The sequence below is a fragment of the Lates calcarifer genome, linkage group LG12 (assembly GCF_001640805.2).
Source record: "Lates calcarifer isolate ASB-BC8 linkage group LG12, TLL_Latcal_v3, whole genome shotgun sequence".
In the NCBI taxonomy this organism is placed as follows: domain Eukaryota; kingdom Metazoa; phylum Chordata; class Actinopteri; family Centropomidae; genus Lates; species Lates calcarifer.
In genome coordinates this window covers 9,162,075-9,183,142 of record NC_066844.1, presented here as the reverse complement: position 1 = coordinate 9,183,142, position 21,068 = coordinate 9,162,075, and the positions used below count along the sequence as shown (strand labels likewise).

The 21,068-nt window shown below is 38.7% G+C and overlaps 1 protein-coding gene across 1 annotated transcript in view; it reads left to right on the top strand.

The window, feature by feature from the left end:
• The first annotated feature begins 5,173 nt into the window (after positions 1-5,173).
• The window catches only part of cadpsa (Ca2+-dependent activator protein for secretion a), a 200,178-nt gene continuing 184,283 nt past the window's right edge, over positions 5,174-21,068 (top strand). The window contains 1 exon segment of the mRNA XM_051074773.1: positions 5,174-5,900. Coding sequence (XP_050930730.1) covers positions 5,550-5,900 — 351 coding nt within the window. The 5' untranslated portion in view covers positions 5,174-5,549.

Here is a 21,068-nt window from a genome sequence, read left to right as displayed (position 1 = left end):
GTGGATATTTTTTCTGTTAAAAAGAATGATGATACTTTATTATTGTAGAGAGAAAATAGCCATATATTTGGTTCCTATGTATTACATTTAATTTATAGTGTCAATGTTACCTATTTTCTGTCTAGCTAAAACCAGCATCAGTTGCCAGCCATCTTTCTCTTTAATAAACTGCAATTGAAGGGACTCACTTGGTATCTCATTGTGCATGACTGCACAACTGCAGTGTTTACCAGTTCTTGGTAACTAACACACTAATACACCTCATACAGTCCACAAAGAGCTATTTTTCAGTTATGTAGATCAAAAAATCTTTTTTACACATCACATTTTTTTTCCCTGAACTGCCCTCTAATAGTTACTGATTACAAGGGTGTTTTTACTGTGTATTCTGTCCTTAAAATTGCAAAATGAAGTAGCCTATACACAGAAATGCTGGCATGCCAACAAGTTGCTCATACCTAAATGACAAAATGTCGCTTGTTTGCTGTTTGCATGTTTTCTATAGACAAAGGACAATGATTACTGTCACAAACACAAGAGGTCACTTTTTGGCCAGAGGTTGTTACATTTTCAAACATATGAGAGATGGTGTCATTCTGTTTTTGCTGTGATGGTGGTGTGAACATAGCATGAAGTCATTTATGTAAACAATTCTTTTCTGGAAGAAATTTTGAAGATTTCTGTGTCTATTGATATTGCAGTCCAAAGCAATATGACTTAATTCTGATCAATCAGGAGCCCCATCAGAGGAAACCAGGCCAGTATGAAATTCTGGCTTGTGTAACAGAATTTGTACAGTATGTGATTCCTCTTGCCATAATTGTCATAATTTGGTATGTGTCTATGTAGCTGTACTGGCTCAAGGGCGCCCTCTTTTGGATGTTTAATTAGGTAAATGCTCCTGTTAACCGTGAAACATTGCCAGTTCAAGAGAGATACACCTGAGGTGAGTTGCCAAGCTGTATGAACACATGTGTGCAGTGATTTATGGAAATATTAATGGGAAGAGTGCAGTACTTCAAGTGTTGAAATGTTAAAACAATGGCATAATTCATACACAGAACTAGTTTGTTAGCCTCTGTGCTAAAATAATTTGCTGTTCTTCTGTAGCATGCTGTGTGTTAGCTGCCTGTAACAAGCTACTTGTTACAGGCAGCTGTATGACTGACCAGTGCATATTCTGTTCCTGTTTAGAGAACAACTGGTAGCATTAAAAGGGCAAACAAGCCCCCTGTTCATCTTTCTTCACTCCTCTTTTATTTTCCAGGTAACATACTGGTGTGGGGGAGATGGAACCTGTTCAACAAACCACTTCCACCTGGCTACACATGGTGGAAAATTGATGAGTCTGGTGGTGGTGCAACGTTGACCTTTTTAAGCTGTTTGTCCACTCACAACTCAGAAAACACAAGAATATATTGGATGCAAGAGCTCAAAATAGTAAGATGAGGGACTGATAGGTCAGTCACTTTGTTTCACCAGATATTATCCTGGGCATATGCATTTTTGTGGCCAGCAAAATAATGGTCATTCCTGCTTGTACAATTAATTAAATGAGGGCTTTGTTGTCCACACCCTAAAAGGTATTTGCAAGTTCTTATAAATTAATCCCTTATTAGTCTCACAGTGGGGAAATTTACATTATTGTGGCATCACATAGCAAGCAATGGCACACAGTGCTTACTCTGTACACATTGCATGATAGAATTACCTCCTCATGCAAACTTTTCTTCTTTATAGCTCCACTTACTTCCTTTCCTTTGTTTTTAATCATGCAGTGAACTGTGGTTTAGTCCTTCGAGCAAAGCCTTTAGAACTGTGGAGAGTGGCCTTACTAAATCTGCAGGATTGCAGCCTTACATAAAGGGCTTTGAAAGAGCACACAAGTGGTCCCACACATGTCAGTTTCACTGTGGGACAACCTTAAACTGTGTGTACAAGAAACTCCTGAAAATAAGGGGCGTCAGTCCTAACTTAATAGTAATTCTATAAAATAATATTTTAATAAATATTTAGCTCTAAAACTGCAGTAGCTCTTCTGAGAGAAGTTAGAGGTCCAGAGAAGTCAATTGTCAGTCAGTGAGCTGCTTTAGGTAATGTGCCTTGTTGCACCACTGTTTTGGAAATTATTTATGCAGCTCTGCACTACTGTCACTCTAGCCCCTGCTTATTTCTCCCAGGCTATGTTCTTTCCTTCTTTTCCCCAGTCCTTGCCTTCCCCCATTTGTCATTCGTCATCTGCCCACTAGATGTCCCTGGACTTCCCTGTCCCCACATCCATCTGCTCACCTGTTTTACATTTGCACCTATGCTTCCCTGCTCACTCACACACTTGATCCCAGTTTCCTTATCAACAGCAGTCTGTATATATACCTGCCTTTGGCACCTGTTTGTTGTTGGTTCATCTGCATATGTTCCTGTTTAATGTCCTGTTACATTTGTTCGTGCTACCTGTGTCACCACTACCTGTCTTCTTGCTCGCTTATCCACCCATCTGCCTGTAAGTCATTTTCTTCCTCAAAAAGTAACTTAACTTCAACAGCCTATCTTTGAGTCTGAGTTTGAGTCCTCCCTACCTGTGCTCTTCCCATTAGCTGTGACACAGCTGTCTGTCAAATCAATCAAGCCAAGATTCGCTCTTCAATTTTGTTTGACACTACATTGTACCATAACACCATCTGAATTAAATTAAAACAAAAACAAAAACAAAAAAAACACTGGCTTCATGGCAATTGCTAGATTTCTAGGTAAAATAGGTGCTATACAGTATGTTGAATTACCATATTAAAATATTTGTTTGGTCAACTGAAACAATAGCACATGGCAATGCAATACACTAAACAAGTTATTTTCTTCTTGCCTATATATCCATCAAATTCAGTGTGTTTGGGTGAATTAATGAATACTAATGAGGAAATTAATTCATAGAACACGATGTCACCCATAGTAACAGGGTCAACCTGATCCCTCTCATAGCTCAGATGTTCTCTCAGGTCTGTAGTAAAAGTTGCTCTCAGTTTTGTGAATAGCTCTGAGAAAATCAGGAAACTTTTAGTGCTGTTTAGGAGAGCTCCTCACAATGAGATAAGATTCCTTGTAAATACAGGTACGGGGCTGCAAAATAATCTCACATCTATTCCCTGGCCTGTCATCTCACATTGTTTGATGCAAATTTTGAGTCAGGTTGTGACAGCAGTATAACTAAAATACTCAGTTACTTCCTATATCCCCCACTCACAGGCGTTAGCACACATTCTAACTAAATCTGTGAGGGCTCTGGGCTGTCCCACAGTGAAATTGGCAGAGCACTTGAGGATTCTGTTGTGGACTTTTTCAGCCCTTTGTGCACAAGTCTGCAACTCTGCAAGAAGGTAGAAATCACCAAGCATACTGTTTAGGTCTATCTGAGTGAATGCTCACATCCCCATATGTACACCCTGGCAGGGTTATTTGTTGCTGCTGTTGTGCCTCCTAGAGATAGACAGGAAATGCAGGGAACAAGAGCAGGGGAATGACACACAGAAAAGGGTCTGGCCAGATTGGAGTTGAACCAGAGACCACTTGCTCAGGGCATTCATGCCCATGTGGTGTGCTCCCAAACCATTTGACCATCAACTCACAGGACAACACTGACACTTCTGTACATACTAGGTTTAAAAGGTTTGTTAAAACTGAGACCAAGAATGATAACAGGCTTTTAGCTATATTATGTAGGTGAGGTGGTCTTGGTAGGATCAAACAAAACTCCAAAATTCTTGGTTTACTGTTACTTGATCAAACTGGTGTCTATATTGGGCCAATGACCAGCACCTCAGTTTTGTCAGAATTTCAGAGCAGGAAATATGACATCCAACCTTTCACAACAGACAATCAGTTAGATATGTGGAACTTGAAAACTGCTGAGACTGCTTCTGCTTCAGATTATTGTTGCCCAGTTTTTGTGATTGGCTATGAACTATACCACTCTGACTTATTCTCATGTAAATAAAGTTTCCTGGGTCTCCAAAGCGTCACTAGATAAATCTGAATGGTTGTGAGATGATTAATAGGAGAGCAAAGAAAGGCATAAAACTGAAATAAGTAAGAAATATAATCATTGATGGACTGCTCTTGCTGACACAGTCTGATCACATCCTGCACTGACATTCACAGTCACCCAATTTCCTTACATATTGCACTAATGCATGAGCATTCCCCTCATCAAATGTGCACTGTCGACCACAATTTCTGACCCTATTTACTGATGTCTTTTCTCTGGATCGAAACGCAGATGTGACTTTAGTCACTGTTCCTCTTGAAACACTAGACAGTTTTGTCAATTGACAATCCTGTCTGAGCTCTGCAGACAGTTCCTACTTCCTCATCTCTTGGTTTGTGCTCTGATATGCATTGTCAGCTGTGAGACCCTATATAAAAAGGTGTATGTGCAGTTCCAAATCATATCCAGTAAATTGAATTTACCACTGGGGGACTCCAATCAAGGTGTGAAAACATTTTCAAAGATGATCCAGAGAAATAGAAAAAACCTGAGCTAAAATTAAACTGTCATAGTAAAGAACTTATGTCAACGTCATATTTCTATTTTCCATTTTGATTAAAAAAAAAACTACTTTGGCTTTGTCATTATTGAGTGTAAATTGATGAGGAGAATTTAAAGAATATATATTATTTCAGAATAAGGCTGCAACATAACAAAATGTGAAGAAATAGAAGGGGTTGGAATGCTTTCTTAATGTACTGTATCTCAAGGCACTATATGGAGTAAGGTCAAGACCTTACAACATTATAAGGAGAAACCTGACCTTTCCCACCATGAGCAAGCAAATATAAAGATAAAAGATAAAAATTGATGGGCTTGATTTCAAACCTGTAGATTCAAGTAGTTTTGGAAGACCATTTCTTGGTATTTATACATTTTTATTTGTTAACATTTTGTCATCATTCATTTAATTATCTATTTTTAATTAGTAGTGAAACCTTTATTGTGAAAGCCAAACCCTTCCGGTCTGGTGCTGTCTAAACCTGTCCCCTTTTGACTCAGCTGGATCATCAGGTGGCCGTTCATCTATTGTGCTCGCAGCCTGATCAGACTGATCCCAGACCAGCCAGAGATCAGGTTTCAGCACCGCGGTCAGCTCCGAGCCCTGCCTCTCCCTCCCCCAGGCAGCGGAGCATCAACACATCAACGTTTAGTCCTGTTTTCTCTGCCAGCAACCCCTCCCCCTTTGTATCTGCTTTCATGATAAATCCCTCCTATGTGCCACTGACTGGCAGAATTGAAAGGCTCGGAAATCACGCAACCAACTAGACACCAACACTTTCATTTTTTCGCTGAGGCTGACTCGCCTGACGGCAGTTTTTTTTTTCTTGAGAAGCAACAGTCTGAGCCGCTCATCAGTCAGGGTTTGCGTCTCCACAGCGGCTTCAACTGGATCTCACCCTCTGTGGTTATCTCTGAAGCCGAGCGGCATTTTCCTCTCTCTTTTTTAAACTTTTGCAGTTTTACTTTTTGCTGCAGGTATTGTTTCCACCTCATCTGCCTCAGCAGCATGTTGGATCCGTCTTCCAGCGAGGAGGAAGGGGATGAGATACTGGAGGTGGAACACAAAGAGGTGGCGGCCCCGAAGAGCCTCGGAGGAGCCAGACTATCACCGGGCCGAGCCGCCGACGGCCACGGTGGCGGAGGGCTACAGCCCCGGGGCCGCGGGAGCGGCGGCGGCCGACCCTCCAGCCCCAGCCCGTCGGTAGGCAGCGACAAGGAGAAGGAGGATCTAGAGAAGATGCAAAGGGAAGAGGAGGAGAGGAAAAAGAGACTCCAGCTGTATGTGTTTGTGATGCGCTGCATCGCCTATCCGTTCAACGCAAAGCAACCTACTGACATGGCAAGGAGGCAGCAGAAGGTAAGATCAGCGTGAAAAAGGAGGAAAAAAGCCCAAAACCTAACTTCAAAGCTGTGATTTAAATACACATTTCACCTGCAGAAGGCTTCTTCAAGAAACATGACACCAACTGTTGCTTCTGTAGTCGCACCATGTCGCTGGATGCCTATTGCCTTTTGGTCGAATATTCAAGAACGCAAAAATATGATTTATTACACTCAACCTTATAGTCTGAGAGGAGTCTTCTTCACATTGGCTACTTCGTTAATAGCACACCCCGTGGCAATCCAAACCTTTAAACTTTCATTAGAAAAGGTAGTTAATCGACTGTGATGGAGGAGGTGCTGTTTGAGGTGATAGTTACACTGCACATTAGCATCTACGAGAGGCATGTGGCAATAAGTCGTCTGGAGCAAATGTCGACTCGATATCGATTTGTGATTGAAAATGTTTTTCTTTTCTTCTTCATCCAACATCTGATGAAAACAAAGCTAAATTGTGTCACAAGGAGTTAAAAAGCTTTCAATTAAATCTGTTGATCCAGATCAAACTAAACACAGACAGGGTTGGGAACCGATGACATGAGAGCCCAGCTCTTATTAGAACAATCTGTTGCACGTGAGAAATAGCTTCTCCTCACCACCCACTAGAATCACCTCTTGTGTCTCAGAGTAATGTTCTTTATACAGTTTATCAGTAATGATGGGTTCCTTATGAAGAAACTGGAATATTGGACTAATGTTCTGGTTTGGTTGTGCTGCCAGACATTACATTTTAAAGATACACTCTGTGACTTTACTGTAGCAGTGTTTCTCAACTAGGGGTCTCCTGACCCCTAGTGGTCTGTACCAGAGCTGTACAGGCCGAATGGTGTAATCTCTCTGTCCATCCATTATCTATACCAGTTATCCATTGCTCCAAATGGTGAAAGTAACATGTATGCAGGGGCAGCTGCCATCCTCATTTGGAAGCTATACTTGGGGATTTGTTGAGGCACAGTGCTGCTGTGCAGCTGTGACAAGCTTTGACAGCACTCAGATACATAGTCACATCAGGTAATACAGTGTTGCTGAATCACATATCTGCCATGATATCAGTGAGCACTGGAAACATGGAAAAAAATCTTCAAGCAGAATGAACCTATGAGGTCAGATTTTATGACATTTTGTTAATTTTTGCTTGAGCTTCTCTTTTTGCTTCTCTTCTCTGTGTCTCTCTCTCTCCTCTATTCTTCTCATTATAAGTAATTATGTCCTAAGTGACCCCCCTACCCCTATGTCCCATTCAAAGATGCCTTGAAGACTGACAGCCTCTAGTGGTGTCAACACTGCACTGCACTGGCTGCCCTGTTTGTCTGGTTGTCAGAAGAGACATCAGTTCGGTGTTTATTTCCGTACAGCTTACTAAAAAATCTCAGATTTACACTGAATTATATCAAATAATCAACAGATAAAAATTACATTTCAGTATCACCTCTTTGTCCAGTCTTGTCCAGTCCTGGTCAGTAGGTTTGATCTACATCAGTGTGTCATTCTGAATTGGATATAAGGTCAGCCAAAATGAAAACTGCTCACCCATTACAATTCAAAAAACATTTTCTTGCACTCTCGTTTGCTTCTGTCTTCTTTGCCCCTGCCTGCTTGGCCCTCCTTCATTGTAGAAAAAAATAATTGTACAAAGAGTAATAAGTGGAGTTCGTGAATTTTTATTGGCATTGATACCATTTTTAGAGTGTGTCTAACAGTCCGGGTCTTTACCGATACCACTATTGATACTTACCATACCAATACTTAAATACCAAACCTTTGAGCGCTTTGCACATTCAGTCATTGTAAGCAACAAGCAACCAAAATTTTTAGAAATTTGGAAACGGGTCTGCACAGAAGTGGGTCTCGATCCCCATTCCTAGTCCTGACGACTGCACAGTTAAGCTGCACAAGACACAGCCATAGTGCCCCCCAGTTTGACTTGTGTTGCAAGTCATTACTGCCCTCACTCTCCCTTTTGATTCGTGTCTACCTCCTGACAAATGAAGGCAAACATGTAAAAAGATAATGGAGAAAAAGAGCCATAATTGACTGTCTTTACAGTTCTAGGTATCTTGTCAACAGTTTTACGGACATCTCTTTTAGAACAGCAGTCCATGGACAAGCTTTCTTGGCCCCAGAGGATTTTTTTGTTACAGTAGCCAACTGTGCTACGGTAACAAATTGGCAGCAAGGCTGACTCACCACGCTGTATCAGTGGCTTTATCACAGTGACTGCTTGGAATCTTGACATCAACATGAATTTGCCAGGCAACCTGCCAAGACTTAAGAAAGTCACTACAACTGGTTACTGTTTGCCAGGAAATGCTTCTAGCATGTTACTCCCTGTAAATCCACCATCTGGTATTCTTATATTCCTGGTTGAGTGATACAGTGTGTTAATAGGTGAGGACTTAGTATGTGTACTTTTGAAACTTGGACAGAGCCAAAGCAGCTGTTTCATTCTGCTGCCAATATCCTAAGCTAAGCTAATCATCCACTGGCTCCAGCTCTAACAATCAGACATGAGAGTGGTATTGATCTTGTCATCTAATTCTTGGCAAATAAGTAAGTAAACATATTTCCCAAAATGTCATTAATATCACAAAAAAGTAGAGATGGCTAACTATGAGGAATTAATTACATGGAGCTTGATGATGGCAGTGAGGATGATCAGTCAGTTGTTTGATCACCTAAGTGCAGTATAAGGGTTGTACTATAAATATAATCTTACTTGTGAATACAGCATCCTCAGCCACCACAGAACTCATAATCAGATTTGATAAGAGCACTTTGCATAATGGTCCAGAACTTCATTATTATTATTTCAGAAGCATGAAATAATACAATAGAAAGTTAATGTTAATTATTCCTGCATCTACGTATGCCATAGCACACCACAGAGATCTGATTCAGTGACTGAGTTACTAGTTTAAATCAGAGACTGAGATGTCAGCCTGACTTTGTATATGCAATCAATGGAGAAAACAGGCAGCAGCCTTGAAGACAAATTCCAGAATATATGTAACTGATAGAGACAAAGCAGTCTATTCACAGCCAGAGGTCAGCACATAGTTATGGGTTATGTTGTTCCCTGTCTTGAGTTAAAACATTTCATTATGTTTAAGAAATGGACAAATTTGGAGCAGTGGAGAGTATTTTAGCCTGAAAGACATCCAAGTATCTAACTAGAATATCTCTCAATAGAGTGCATACCTCTTTAAAGGCCAAAATGTGGAAAATGCCCTATCTTAGGGAAAGTGATATAAGATCCTAAGATCCTTCTTTAGATTATATCCCATACCTGCAGGAAGTTTGGTGCAAATTAATTCAGTACTTTTTGCATAATCCTACCAACAAATAAATAAACAAACAAACATGGCTGAAAACAAAACCTGACTAAAGACATCCAATTATTCTTCTCATATGGAACTAGAGCACGTGGCTGAAGGAACATACTGAAATTGGGAAAATTTTCAGTATAACAACGATTAAGCTCTGAGGTATATTAGTAAGTGGATTAAGTGAGATTGTGGTATTGTGTTGAGCTCTTTCTTGCAGTTACAAGAGGACTGTTAGAAACATCATGCGTCAAGTATAAACCCAGCTACAGACTCTGTAGCCATGCTGAAGTCTATGCTGCAGTTAATGGGCCACTCATTGAAATGTACTACTCATCATAAAAATTTCACAAGGAGATCACAAGACCTGTGATTAAATGTTCTTATGCACTTTTTTATTTTTTGTGCATAAAAAGACCTGAGTGGAAAGACTGCAAATTCAACATAACAAACATCGAATATCACAAAAATGTTTTTATGCTTGGCTGCGGTGGAAAAGTTGGTGCGTCAGTAAAAACAAAATAGGATGAAGTGCAATGAAAAACGCACTTAAAATAATATAAATACAGTCATATGAAAAATGAAGTACACCCTCTTTGAATACTGTGTTTTTATGTATCAAGACTTAATAAAAAATCATCTCGGCTCTTCAGAACTCACTTGCCAGAGTTGGCCAAAGTTGAAGAAAGGTTCAGTAATCTGCTTCCGGTAACACACAACTAGAAAAGCCATTTCCACTACAAACCTTCTGCTCACCGCAATCACCACTCTTTGTCACAGTGAATGAAAAAATGTAACTATGGCAACTGCACGGCTGTAGTCTCCTGTTTAGTAATGAGTCAGGGCAACACTTCCCACTGTTGCTTAATATCAGAGAGTGAATCAAAGAGTGAAAACACAATTACGGTGGAGACCATAATAAAAGCACAATATGGCGCAGTCATGTACAATATTCATGTTTAGTATTACAGTAGTTATCACTGGCTGGAATCTGACACCGAACTATAAATCCATAAATATTGCACAGATACAGTAGGACTGCTGTTGATCCCACGCGCCAAATATAAATGCTATTTCAGAGATTTCTTTTCCCAGAATGCCTTTCAACAACTCCAAAAGAAAACTGTGGTATCGTCCCTTACACAAACAAATGTTTTCAGTAGCTTTTCTATTCCTGGTGAGCCCAAGCTAGTTTCTCTTGACTCGGTAGCAACAATACTGTTTGTACAATATACAAGCAGCTATTAGCTGTATCAGCCTTATGTTGTGTTATTACCACTGAAGAAAATCAATCTCTTTATTAAAGAGTGAAATTAATGGGACAACTGCTGTTACCAACTAGCTAACTTACCCATGTTCACGGAAGCTCCAATCCAGACTCACATACTTCTAGCCTGAGTTCAGTGTGAGATTTTGTTTCTCTGCATTAAATATTACAATTTTAATGTAAAATCAACCTTTAAGCTAAGTGATGAGACCACCCATAGCACTCCAACATGTAGTAGGTTCTTTCTTATATCTACAGTGTTTTAAATATATAGTATGGCAGTGGCGTTCCATTAGGACGAGCAACGCAAGCAGTGTTTGACCAGTTAAAGCCACAAATAGACGATACAATATTTAAATCTCTGAACAGCGTTCTGTTCCATATGTTACCTGTCTGCATTCACCTGGAAATTTACTTCCTTCTTGTGGCCGCTGAGATTGTTGCTCCAGAAGCTAGGTTGACTATCAGCCATTTCATGCATTGTTTCTGTTATTTTCATTGGCGTTACCATGTCCCATTGACAGGGGCTTGGGATAGTCACACAGAGAGGGGAGAAGCATTTTTTGGACAGCAAGTTAATGGGCAAATTACACAGTGATTTATCATCTTTGTGCAAGATCTGCAGTAAGTTTGAGACAGAATATTACATATATAATGTTACATAAGTAACACAGCTTCTTGCAGAAATTATCGAGAGACAGAAAGAGAGAGAGAGAGAGAGAGAGGAGAGAGGAGAGAGAGAGAGAGGTGAGGCTGGTGCCTGGGACAGAATCAGACGTCTGCTGTGAACGTAGCAGTGTGATGCAGTTTATGCGACAACAACCAGCTCAGTCCTTGTTGCTGTAGTGCCAAGCAGTCTAGAACACTGAAGTCCAATGTTCGTCTTAATCTTAATTAATTATTATTTTTTATTAACTACTTATTCTTAAACTGTTGATGTTTGTTTTTACTCCTTCATATTAGGAATGTGCAATTTCTCCACTCTAAGATATGTGCAATCTAACCACAAGAAAGAGCATCTCTCCTTGAGCAGTCTCTGATGTGTTCAGGGGGTCCTGACATCTTATGGTACTCAAGGTACAAGTGTGTTTTAATTCGAAATGCATAGTTATGCACTGTTTTTTTTTTTTACATCCATGCATTTGTGATTATGTATGTTTTATCTGTATGCAACCATATAAAACACACACACACACACACACACACACACACACACAAACATGTCCATGTTTCCTTGTTGGCCAGTAACCAGCTGAATCGCATATTGAGATAGTGATAGAGCTAGGGTAGGCTGAGTGGTAGGTGGTTGTTTGTCTCTGCTTGCCTATCTGTAAAAGTCACTGCAGTATAGTAGTTGCATGTATGGTAGCACTATATGAATAAACATACAGTACATTTAAACAGTTGAAGTGTTATACAGTTATACAGTTATGCAGTGTGTATCCTCATGTATAGACAATCCTCATGTTCACTCCATGAGAGCAGATCACCCCTACAGTGCTCACTAAAAGGTCTTGTTATTTTCTGTCTGTGTCAACATGTTATTTTGCTGTCATCATGTTACACTGCATCTACTTCACTGTCCCCATGAGACTCTTCCCCCTGAGAAGTGCGTGATGAAAGACACTTTGGTTTCAAGTACAGTGAAGGGCTTTCCTCACCATCCTCATGTATGATGTGTGGAACGGTGCATTTATTGACTGTGCTTACTTTCATATTTGCCGATGACACTTGATTTACACCTAATTTAAAACAATTTTTTTCCCATCCAGACGAGCTGTGGATCAGAAATAATCTCTGTCCATACCAACACACCTGAAAACACATACTCTAAACTAAAAGCAATGTAAAAATTTAAATACACAACAGCTGCTAACAAAGACACCAAGTTTAGCAATGCTTGTGATTCATTATACATGCATTCTTCACTAGTAGTCGAGGCCCTGGTTGATGCTAATAAAGAGCAATCAGGAACCGAATGTGGGTGTCTACATCATCATTTCCTAAAGTCTCAGTTTCTGCCCATCCAGACAACCATGCTACCCTAGAGAACAAAATTGAGCAGCTCTACACCTTGTTTCAGCCTAGCTAAATAAAGGGAACCTTACTTCATGTACTGTCATAGTTTTTTTTCTGTTGGATGTGAATTGTGAGGTGTGGAGTGGAATGTAATTTCTAGGGATACTGGGCTGGTATTAGTAGGTGTTTAGAATTCAATTAAATGTAAGAGGCTGTGTAGGTGGGGTGTGTTACCACAGGTACAGGTGAGAAGTAAAAAAAAAAAATCCAGTTAGTCCAGTCAGAGTGAGAAGATAAAAAGTCATCCAGGAAATCCAGTCAGCGTGATAAATGCACATGTCTGAGTGCTTTACAGCAGTTTACAATACTGGAGAGGGATTTTACAACTCTGGATTTGTGCTTGTATGTCTGATTGAGAGTGGCACGGTGGTGCAGTGGTTAGCACTGTTGCCTCACAGCAAACCCTAACATGCATGTCTAGATTAGGTTAAATGGTAACTTTAAATTCCCTGTAGGTGTGAATGTGAGTGTGGTTGGTTGTTTGTCTGTATATGTTGGCCCTGCCATGGACTGGCAGTCTGTACAGGGTGTACCTCACCCAATATCAGCTGGGATAGGCTCCAGCCCCCCCTCGACCCTTAAGAAGTATAGATAATGGATGGATGGATGTCTGATTGACTAACAGTCAATCATGCATGTCTGTTCACATATATATTTACAAATTAATTTGTCCACCTTATGCTGTTTTTGTCAAGCACATTTCATATTTTATTTACTATAACCAGGAGATCCACTGACATTTACTACATACTGAATAAGAGTAAAGTTACTAGTGCTTTTTTGGAGCTCAGGTAGCAATGAAGATACAATCATTACACATCAGTAATTTTTGATTCATTCATCACAGGAAAAAGAGGAAACTGATTAGTCCTGATTTTAGAAGTGACAAGAGGTTAGAAAGGCAATAACATCAGTTCAAACAACTGCTATGAGTACAGAGGAACACTTAAAAGGCTCCTGAATGCAAGCCATTAAAAAACACTTGAGCATCACAGTTCAGACACAACATCAGAATCAATCTCTGTGTTATGGGAGGATATATAGAGGTAGACAGAGAATGAAAGTCCAATTTGACATTCTGTGTTTAGATCACACACTTGAGCTCATACTCCTTCTCAAACACATTTGCCAGTCAGCTGGGAAGTGGGTGGCACTGCACTGGGCTTGAGATGCTGTGGGCTGAAAAGATATAAAAACATGGCAGTTCCTTGTTTGAAAGGTTTCTTTCATGTTCAAACCTGCTTTATGAGGACCTTGCAAATTGCAGTTTTAGGTTTTCAAACATTTGTTGCATTTACGGCTGCCTTGGAGGCAGAAATAATCTCAGTGTCATGTTAAACTTCTTTAGGTGGGACCTACTGTCTGTGGGTTTGCTACTACAAGGGTTGACTTTTACATTATGCATTCACTGTTTATATGAAAATATTGATTGAACTTAAAACTTCAAGTACAAGTTTAGATGGTTGGAGTCAATTCAGATTTCCTGGTTCGAGAACACTTTTGAAAATTAGGTGAACCCTTTAGACGTTCACATGATTTTTGTTATGTATGAAATAAGTAAGTAAAATAAGTAAATCATGCCTCCAAAATGAGATCAGGTTAGTGGAGAAATTTGATTACAGACCTACTGCATGTATACACTGATTTACAATAACTAGGTTATAACAGTGCATATAAACAAATTGCCTAATTACCTGTGTAACCTGAGGCCTACACCATGAAGTGAGATTAGTGGGTCAAGTAGTTACTTTTGGTATTACACAACTATAGCACTGTATAAACCAGGGTAGATCACTAGGGTACTGCATGGCTAACCTGGTCAGGAGCAGGTTCATTTTAGAGGAGCAGATCAAAAACTTTCCAGCAGCCCAACTACAGAACAATTAGACCACTAGAAAAATTGAGTCATCATTCCTATAGGATCCTGACATAGACATAGACATGACATAGAGTTTACAGTAAAGTGACATTTTTTTCAGATTTAAAACAGAGCGTCTAACACACAGAGGGATAGTTTCTCACACTAAATAACTACATACTGATAATTGTAGTTGCATGTTAATTGTTCTTTTGTTCTTGCAGGATTCCTGAGCTATGACACTTACTCATGACAATTGCATATTAAAATTAAGCTCTCTATTATCTTTATCTGGAAAATAGTCACACACTTAAATATATCCCATGATTATTAATGCAACATTTGAATTTGTTCATTATTAGGCAAAAAAGCAAAGAATATTCACTCTATATTAGGACATATATTTCCTGCAATTATTTATAACCTTAGCCTTAGTTTAATATTCTGAAATAATTTATTGTGCTTCTTCAGCTTCTTGTTCAATTGTAGTTATTATATTGTAAAAATGTCACTTTTTGTTAACTTTTTGATTTTGCTATAACCGAATTTCCACAGATATCACTGTTTCTTCTCATTTCACATATGTATTATACTTCATTCATGGCTCTGATAATGTCGCTGGAAATTCATAACTGTGTCTCTTAAATGTGAATATGCTCTTAATTGGACATGAAAACCCAGAGTTAATTGAACCCATAACCAGTTCCATGATGCCAGTTATACAGAATGGCCGATGTCAGTAGAGCAGGCAACACAAAGAGAGATAGACTAAGCTGGACTCACTGCTGCTCACTGCTTTCTTGCTTGTAAATGTACCGTCAGACACTATTGTCATGTCTAAGAATGTGAAGACAAATTGTTTGAATTATAGCATAACTCAAGCATTACTTTGTGCAGGGCTGTAGGATGTGCTATACAGTGTGTTTCTCAGGGTGCAATCATGGGTGCAGAGGGATTTCAAAATTTAAAAAAATAAAAAGTAAAAGATAAATTGAATAACATTATACTTGCCAAGTTATAATTGCTGAGATTTGGGAACATTGTCAGGTTGTAAACCCATGGTTTAGCCAAGCTGATCTGGAACAGAAAATGAAGGTAAACAGTAAAATTATTATCCAAATCATTGTTAAAATCCATTTTATTCCAATTTTACTTTGCTGTCTTTGCTGTGTTGTTGTGTTCCCAAATCGCAGTAATTATTTTGGTGAGTACAATGTTCTTATTACATTAGAGAAATGATTTGTAGTAAAAATAACTCAGTGTCCTGGTGAACTGCCATTCACCAAATGACAGGCTCAGAATGTTATTATAAGTGTCTGACAACATTATGGATAGGATTTCTACAGCGACAGACCTTTTTATTAAAGAGTGAGATTTTTGTTTAACCAGAAGCATCACTATATATCACTACCAGACTCCATTGACAAAAACAATAATTTTACCTACTGTTTAGTTTATTTGAGTTTTTGTGTGGTATTTTTATTATTTAGTGCAGACAGATAATTACAAATATATGTAGTCTAAAACAGCAGTTTTATAATTAATTCTCCTTCATGAAGGTTAGAATTGTTGTAGAGAAGTACTGATTCAGCTGTATGATCATTTTTTGAGAATGTAGTATAAGGTGCTGTTGAATTGTATCACATTTTACAGAGGTGTTTCTATTAGTGAGCTTACCTTAACTGATACGGATGGGTTGGAAAATACTAGAAACACCTGAATACGATAGCAGTTGTATATGTACTTGATGTAGCAATATTAAGGTACACAAATCAAACATCCTGCCATTTCATATAGAATTAACAGCAGAATAAAGCAGCAGAAACATAGGAAATGTACTGTATATACAACGTACACTCCAAAGCAGCTGTAGTAAACAGTGACAAAATGTTACATTGCTAGGCAACACAGAAGTTGTTGATGCTCTCCTCTATACAGTGTGCTTATTGTACACACCTGTCTGAACATCACTCTGCGAGTCTTGTGGACCACAAAGTCCAGTGATTGATTAAGGTAGCTCTGCCCTCCAGCAGTCACAGACCATGATGCTGCAGGCTCACCAGTAGCTTTTTCAGCTGCTGATTCGCATCCTTTCATTTGTTTTGTTCTCACACACTTAATTATAACTTCATCATGTGACCTTTTTACTCTGTAAGAATTTCAACTTAAAATGTGGTGAAGTAAAATAATAACCTCAAAAAATACAAGTGCCCCCTGCGACCCTTAACAAATAAGCTGTATAGATAATGGATAGATGGATGGACCTGACAATGCATTCAAATAATGCATTGTTGTATTAATTAAAAAGTCTCCTGAATTAGTTTTTAACCCTCCAGATCTCTGTTCCCTCAATGGTCAGCAATCAAAAAAGTGTGTGATTGGTCAATGGTGCAGAGTTGAACTCTACACAAATGCAGATCTGTAGAGACAGGACAGGACTCTGGACAGAATCACTGCACTTACCTTAAATAGACAGCTGAAGTGAAACCAGAACTTTTAAAACCTTACTCAAAATCATATTGACATTTGTTTTAATGTTGTAGGAACACACACAAATCACTAAAACACTACCATTAACTACCTGGTTATCATAGGGGTGCTAGATATGTTCCTTAGAAATTGATGGAGACTGAAACAGAGAGAGGAGTTGAGAGTGGAAAATAAAGTAAAGGTTTACTGTATTCTCATTGTGTCTGACAACGTTATGGATAGGATTTCTACAGCGACAGACCTTTTTATTAAAGAGTGAGATCCTTTTTGTTTAACCAGAAGCATCATTATATATCACTACCAGACTCCATTGTATTCTCATTGGGTGTTCAGGTGCAAAAAATAAATACATGAAAAAATAAATAGAAATTTAAAGCCATGAAGGGTTTAATAATCATAATAATTGCAAGTTCTGTCAGTAGAACCTTATCTCAATACTTTATTTTAGAAAATGGACAGTAAACCCAGGGAACATGTTTAATTTTTCAGTCATGGATCAAAGGTTTTCAAGTGTAGCATCAATAAGAAGGGCTCCTTTTGAGCTCCAGTGAGGTTGTGTTGATACTCACATGACATTCTGTCTGACAAAAACATCTCCTTAATTAAACATGGCCCCAATGAGGCCTCTGCTTCGCTGTGTAATAAACTACTGCCAGCACTGCTGATTGTCTTTACCAATTATACCAATTATATAAGACTTGGGAACATGATGTGCATACACAAATAGACATAGAAAAAAAGATCTAGAATGAACATAATGCATTTACAAATGAATGTAAAACGGTATAAAAACAGCTTATTACAATAATTTACATTCAGATTTTTAAGATTTACTGTATAGGTAATTTCCAGAATATCACACATCTCAGTCTACCTATTGTCTTTCTCAGTAATCAGAGCAGCAGTGCTAGTTCTTAATTGGGCAACAAATGATCTGTAGTTTTGTGTGTTCTCTTTTGTTTTTTATTTATGTTGCTTTTCTCTCCTAATCAGGCCATGAGGGATTAGTATGCCCAGGTGAGACTGTCGATGCAGTAACACAATCAGGCCATCTGTTTGCTTGTTTTCTGCACCACAATAGGAGCTCTGATGAATCCTCTCCTTTTTCCTGTCCTCTTCTGCTGCTCATCACCTTTCCTTGCTTCATGTCATGTTTTCAAAGAAGATAAGCGCATGAGACAAACTGTTAACTAAACATGTAACTCTTTATGTTACCTAACCTAAAGCACACACCCCATAATGATATCTCAACCTGGGCTTCCCATTGTCATAGTATATACCACATACATACAATAATACAATAATGCCACATCTTGCCTCTCTAGAAAAAGAAGTGTAGACTGCTTTTGTCTCATCAGACCTTAGAGTGTTATTCTTCCTCTTTTGTTAAAATATCTATTCTCATCTCATTCTCTGAATCCTGCAAGGAAGAACTGTGTCAACATATTCACTTTATTGATTATTTAATCAAATGTACTTAAGCAATTACTATTTCTTGAATTCTCACAGTTTTACTTAAAGAGCTCAAAACTACACCATTAATATTGACCAGCTTTTTCTTTTTTATTTACAACCCCTTTTCTCCTCACTAGATATATAAGTTTTTAATTTGTCTTTTTTTCACACATTCTTTTTCAGTTTATAGGTTAAGCCTGTTAGGTTTAAGTATGGCTCTCTGCAGGTGAGACCTGGCATACCGCAGAAAGTGATATGGGAGCCTGCTTGGAAGCTGGCTCTAGCATTTGTTGCTTTGGCACAGAGATACCTGTTTTCAGCTGGTGCAAGATTTTGCTTCTAGGTGAGAGCTAGTAGAGAGGCATTTAGTTTCTGCACTGAAGGAGTTCATGATGCTTTCAGAAATGCTGCTCATATCCGATATTTTCCGGATAACTCTTCATATCTTTCGTAGGATGTAATTTATATCCAGTATCAACATGAACTGACACAAATATTGAGAAGCCAGTCTAATGATATTAAAGGATCACTTCTCGGTGTCCACTTTTATTGAAGACCTTCACATTTCCTACTTCTTTTTAATACATTCTGGTTATGAGTCTTTAAATTTTGACAGATCAGAGGGTTTCACTCCGACTATCGAAAGCCGTCTAAAGCTGTCTGTCTTAGATTTAGGTATTTGCAGTGATCAAGAAATAAAGGCTTGTAAGACAGTTTCAGTGTCTTTGAAACTACAGGTTATATCTTTACAGCTGCAGCTCTCAGGTTGATAAAAATGAAAGTAAATCAGTGCAGTAATTGTAGTTTTTACATTTGAAATTGAGATTAAAGCCGCATTGGGATTACTTTAGCAGCTCATTATGGGTGGATTTTGGGTGATAAAATAATCCCTGTGGTCCCTGGTAATTTAACTCTGGGTGGGATTTTAAATTTCATGAAATTACAGGATGTGGTCTGTGATAGACTTGGATATTCCTCAGGAATTTTCAGACTAGGGGTCTTGCATTTCCTCCTGGAGCTCCCATTCCTTCAAGTTCATTCATGACACTGTGTCACCAGTCAACAAATGCTGACTCCCAGTGTAAGAACTGGCTTCTACTGCTTATATTTCTGAGGGTTGTGGCAGTCAGTCAGCACTGGTTTCTCCCTTAAAGGACAGGCTCACATGTTTTCAAGTCACTTTCAGCACATCACTCATATTTCCATTTGAACATTGAAAGGTTTTTCTTCTGCCCATACTGGCCACAAAGAGATATACTGCCAAGGCAGTTTCAAAGTAAGCAATGGGTAACAAAATCCACAGTCCATGCAAAAATACATCTTAATGTTCTGTTAAGAAGCTGATTTTTCAGACATTTGTTCAATAGTCCGACTGCCGCCAACTGTTTTCTGTATATAGATATAACTAAAGAGGAGCTTGTCCTATATAATTCTGCTATTAGTCAGGGTCTACTTGATACATAGGTAAGCCAACTAATATGAAATGTGGTGGAACAGTGCAAACAAAAATCTCCTAGATCTTTCTTTCAGTCACAACATGTTTGCTAATTCTGCATTTAATAAACAGTTTCTTAAAAGTAGTAACTTTTATTCTTCTGGGATGAATCTGCACTTCACATGGTTTTTAAATAGTGTACTAGATTTACTGGTTTCACCAATTATTCAGGTTCATTAGAAAACTGGCAGCCTCATGCAAGACATACTAGAAACCTAATGCCGAATTTGTGGCAGTGTATTAAGATGAACTCAGCTGAAGCTGTGCCATATTGGTCTTAGGATAAACCCTGTGAAACTGAAAACATCCAGTGTTTTCTGCTCTTGTGTTACTGCAGAGTAAGTTTTTTTTCCTTCGTCTGAATTTACATGAAGAAAGTGTTTGAAGCAACATAATCAAATCTATATATTTCATAAACCACAATTTCTCCCCTGTTTTTAAACAACAATCAAAAAGATCCATCATGTTAGCTGGAGTGGTTTTGGAATTTTTCATTTTTAACTTAGTTCTGCAAGTAGTTTCCCCATACTCCCAGCCTTTTCACTAAGCTCCTCTAAGCCTGTTCTGGACCTCCTGTATCATCTCACTGAGCCCATAGAAGAAACTGAAATTAATCTCCATGTCTCACTCTAGGTAAGACCACAAATGAGAATATATGTCAAATGCACTTGCATCCCTGAATAGGAGGAAAAACTGCAAAACTTAGTAAATGTTAATTAGCTAACTGATTTTAGCTTTGGATTTCCAAAATGGATTTTCTGCATTATTATCATTTTATGAGGAGCATAACCTGTGTCACCTGTGTCTAGTCATGCAGGAAAGGACACAGATAAGGAGCAAGCTGTAAAACACACCTAAAGCATTTAAGATATCCCAACTTCTCACTTATTTCAGTATGGATACATCTGGTAACACAAAACCAGGCAGTTAAAGAAAGGAAAACCTTTGAATTATGCCGCCAAAGGTTCACAGCACATTTCTGTGTGTGTGTGTGTGTGTGTGTGTGTATGTGTGTTTGCGTGTTGTAGAAACAGTTCAATAGTGTCTACATAATTCATGAGGACAGCATGTAGGCTGCTAATGATGATGAAAGCCTTGTCAGATGGCCTGCTGTGTTCATGTACAAATGCACACCCACACACACGGCACACACGGCACACACATGAACGTACACCACA